Here is a 4,542-nt window from a genome sequence, read left to right as displayed (position 1 = left end):
AACTCTGTATACTATTACTGGAAACTAACTTTTGAAATCTGTTTGACAGAGGTTTCTGAGGAATCTGTGGGAACTTGGCGGCAAGCCATACGGCTTGTTCTTTGTACTCTACCGGAAACAAATTTGAGACTTCTTCGTTATATTTTGCGCTTTTTACATCGGTATAACCATCATCAACAGCAACGCTCTACAAAAAGTTCTCCCCATACTATAGTAAATCACCTTGGTGCTGTGTTTGCCCCTTTGTTGCTCTTGAGAGGTCTTGAATACTATGGGGCAGATCAGCTCTCTAGAGCAAATACTTTGACGACAAGGCTGATTCAAGACCATGCATCAATATTCCATCAGTGGTGTGTATTTTTTTTCCCATCAAGAATTGTGTATGCAAGCAAAGGCCAAAAAGTATTTTTTTTTTTTGTTGCTGTTATTTTAAATCTGTTTTATTTTAGGATACTTGACCACCCCAACGACATTTCATCAAGCCCCACCAGAAAGTCACCAAACACCCGTAAAAAGCACCATGATTCAGGAACTGTTCGTAAAAATTTAGAAGACGCTGAGAACTTAAATTGTAGTCAACAACGGAAGCGCAAGGAACGAAATGAAAGTGCCAATTCGAATCAAAGTCTTGAACGCAAAGTGATCAGGTAATAACTCTCTTCCTTTCATATAATTTATCGGTTCTGGTTTCTCATTGCATCATTCAGAACCTTTTATTATTATTTAATAATATTTAACCTATTGTGAAAATATATAGCAACTGTTATTTATTTATTTAGGTCTAGTTCTGAAGAGCGCCAAGTAGAATTAACAGTTACTGACAAAAAAAATGAAAATATTCGTCGTGTCAGTAGTCATGAAGATTTTAGTCATGTTAAACAGCAAGGAAAGGTTCCTAACATCAACAAAAATAGATTCTCTACTGTGGTAGAAATGTTTGACCTACCACAACCTATTGTATGTATCATTAAGTACTGATTGTACTAAATCTCTGTTTGGTCTCTGGTGGCACACTGAAATTATTTCCTTGTAATTTTATTCCAGCATTTTAGTGGATTACCACTTCAAGAATGTAATCACATTGAAATACCACCACAGTCGAAAGATGTTTCACTGCCCACCATCCAAACCTCTGTGCATGATCCATGCTCCCAACACAAAGAAAATGAATTACAGAGAGATCAGCCACAGACTTTAAAAGGGCGAGATCGTTTTCATGCTGAACCACTTGAGGATGAACATGAAAAAAGAAGAAGCTCTGAACGTTTCTCTCGTTCTCTGATACCTTCAAGATCTGTGGCCAGACGCAATATTGGTAGGAAAAAACGAGGTCATTCTAATGTCTCGTCAGATACATCAGGTTTATCTTCAAAGGTAAGAACTAATAAATTTTTGTGCTAGGCGTTGCCTAAATCTGCAAGAAATTAAACAGGATTAATTTTATGTATAATCTCCAGGGAAAAAAAGATAAGCCAACGAAGCTCAGTCCTAAAAATGTACCTCAGGCATGTGTATCACAGCATGTATTAGAGCTATTGAACCAGCATTCGCTTTCATCTGATGAGCGTGAAGATGATTGTGATCCAGAAGCTGAAGTTGAATCATTATCTGACGAATCTCGACCTGGATCAAGTCATTCATTTCTTCAACTTCACCCTCCAGTAAGTTGACTTGTAAATATTAGATTTAGCTGTTGCACTATATTGTATGCAGAGAATTAGATGTTTGAAATATTTTCTCTGATTTAGGAGAGAGAAAGATCACCATCACCATCAATCAGTCCTTGCACACCTCCTCTGGATTTAACCACTCTGCATCAATCAGTTGATGGAAGTGAGCCTGTTGCTAGCAGACTCAGCTGGGATTTTGTTAGACCGCAACATCAGGTGTGTTTATTTGTATATCAGTTTTGTATATGACATGTACATTATGTATTTTATAATATTGCAATTTAATAATCTTTGACCTCGGGGAAAGCAGGCAGACCGTGACATACTTCTATCACCTCGAAACTCAATGATTCTCACGAGACGTGTGTACATGGACCACAATGTTCCTCCATCGCCTCCAGGTGATCATCATGGCTCTTGTCTTCCAGGACCAGCATTAGATATAGAAAACATTGTTAAAAAATACAACAAACAAATAGCAAGGTTTGTAATTTCTGCTTTATATTACTTTTAATTTTTTAACTTTTATCCATATGATTTATCCTTATCATACTTCATTCCTCAGCATCAAGAAAAAGTTAAAGAAATATGAAGAAGGGTTTGAGAAAGAATTTGGGTATAGACCATCTCAGGCTGACAAGATGGCGAATAAAGATATTAAAAAGATGTACTCAGACTTGAATCGTGTCAGAAAAGAATTGAAACGTAAGTATTTCGATTAATGAATGTCTACTACAAATTCTTGAATATTGTGCAATTCATTATAACATCATATTATTTACAGAGATAAAAGAAAATCCATTATCAGCGATGGCTAGCCAACCTGAGCCAACTCTCCGCATTGGCCTATCAAGCAAGGGTGCTGTTCCTGCTGAATCAAGTAATTTTTCAAACATAAACATGGAAGATACTGTTGAAGAAGTTGAGCGCAGATTAAAGGAGAAAAGAAAATCTACTGGACGTCCAGAGTCATTAGAAGACATGACTTCAGAGCAACAAGCAGCAGAGAAACTAGCAACACAGAAAGCCCTTTTAATGTTAGAGAAAATTTGCGGACGAGCCACAAGCAAACAGGATAGAGAAATAGTGAGACCACTGTATGACCGGTATCGTTTACTGAAAAGGATTGTGGCCAGAGCAACCTCAGTAAGAATTTTTTCTTATTGATACTGTTGATATTGTTTTTATTACCTGCTGCTTCTAACACATTTTACTTTTCCTTCCAGTCGAAGCTTAAAGATAGCATTAATGAGTTAGCCACAATTCATGAGCATGAGGCCATGGACTTTACTCCTTCGACTTCTCTATTGGCTATGGCAGATGGAGTTCAAGACGTTAATTCCATCCCTCCAGTTCAAGGATTTAATTCAAACTCTGCTGCAAGCTGTGGAACAAGTAGCACTATTGGAAATGCTTCTCTTCAAACTCAACAATGTACAGAAGAAACAAGTGATAGTCAGACAAGCTCATCTGACTCTCTTGGAGAAAATTTGCATGCTCTTCCCTTGTAAGTTAAAGCACTATAGTTCTTTATGAAGAATCTGTCAAAGTGACGCCAGAAATTCATTTTGTTTCTTTAATTTTTCAGATCTGACTTAGTTTTGCAGTTAACTCAAACTCGTGAGGAGAAAAAGAAGTTAAGACGATTGCTTAGGGAACAAGAAGAGCAATTTCAACATCAAACTGGCAGAAGAATGCAGCGTGAAGATCGGGCGGCTTTGGCTGGTGATGCAGCAGCCAGAGACTATAGTTTATTGTACACATCTTACAAGCAAATCAAAGCCAAACTTAGACTCTTAGAAGCTCTTGTAGCTAAACAGAGGTAACTTTTTGGCATTGTTTTTAGGGAAGGGGGCTCAGGAATCCGAAGTTGTACAATAAAGGTACTTTTGTAATATCTTTTCCAAGGTAAATGTTGTGTTAGGGTCATATCTTTCGTACAAAAACAGAGTTATTACAGTCTTATTGAAAACAGGCATTTCCCTATTTATTTCAGTAAATAATATGATTTAGCTCCAGAACTCTATTTTGTACATGTGTAGCTTGCATCTTAGTCGAAATCTTTTCATTGTTGGAAATATCTATGCAAGTGGAGTGATATTATCTACCGTTTGTGAGTGGTGGTGGAAGAGAAGTTAGAAGTATAATGGGGTTGAACAACATGTGTTGCGAAAACATTTTGAAAAGAGACTGAGCTCAACAGTACAATTTACAATGATAGGTTCATCTATTTTTAAGCACAAAGTAGACATCCTATTGTTTTGACCAAACCCAATTTCTTTACAAAGAATTGAAAAGGAGAATCTGTCCCTTGAGCAAGCATTTCAAAGGGGTGGGAGAGGCTATTATCTTACATGACTCTTATATCATTTTCTTATGTGTGTGAATAGGAGGGATCAGTCCAATTACATACATTTTAATTGATTCCTGTCAAATCAAAAAAATTAAATAAAGTTTATGAAGAAAGTTGAATAAGAGAAAAATAATAACTTATTACACTCACTCAAAGAAGTATCTGTGGTTTTATATATTGTTTTATAGAACATTTGCAGACTAAAGTGTGGCTACAGAGTCCAGACACAAAGTGCATGCGTAATTTTCACGCAAGGTGTTATTTTTTAATGAAAGTTGACCCCTCATTGGCAGTGTAAAGCTTTGTGCAATGTAAAAATTACCCTCACGTTTTTGTCAACTCTGTATCCATACCAATTAACACTTCGTCGATTTGTTTTGATTCTTTGTTATTAGTGTCACACGTTTATGTATAATCAAATAGATAAGGTTGAAGTAAATTTGAGCTATTTTAAGAAACTGTACTACAAACATTTTTATGCAGCCTAGAATGAGCTGTGTGTGCAAGCACAAAAATGTT

At 36.4% G+C, this 4,542-nt stretch overlaps 1 protein-coding gene across 1 annotated transcript; it reads left to right on the top strand.

Moving 5' to 3' along the window:
* Positions 1 to 49: 49 nt before the first annotated feature.
* LOC113211366 (protein FAM13A) lies at positions 50 to 4,172 on the top strand (the record flags this gene model as incomplete). Its single annotated transcript, XM_052264404.1, is given in 11 exon segments — positions 50 to 350; positions 450 to 647; positions 780 to 957; positions 1,045 to 1,374; positions 1,458 to 1,661; positions 1,749 to 1,886; positions 1,981 to 2,153; positions 2,236 to 2,375; positions 2,455 to 2,816; positions 2,897 to 3,177; positions 3,259 to 4,172. Coding segments are annotated over 9 exon segments (1,890 nt in total). The 3' UTR covers positions 3,497 to 4,172.
* Positions 4,173 to 4,542: the final 370 nt, after the last annotated feature.

The sequence above is a fragment of the Frankliniella occidentalis genome, unplaced genomic scaffold (genome assembly GCF_000697945.3).
Source record: "Frankliniella occidentalis isolate FOCC.00 unplaced genomic scaffold, Focc_3.1 Scaffold18, whole genome shotgun sequence".
Taxonomy (NCBI): domain Eukaryota; kingdom Metazoa; phylum Arthropoda; class Insecta; order Thysanoptera; family Thripidae; genus Frankliniella; species Frankliniella occidentalis.
The sequence above is the reverse complement of the archived record's forward strand: the minus strand, read 5'-3'. Positions and strand labels throughout refer to the sequence as shown.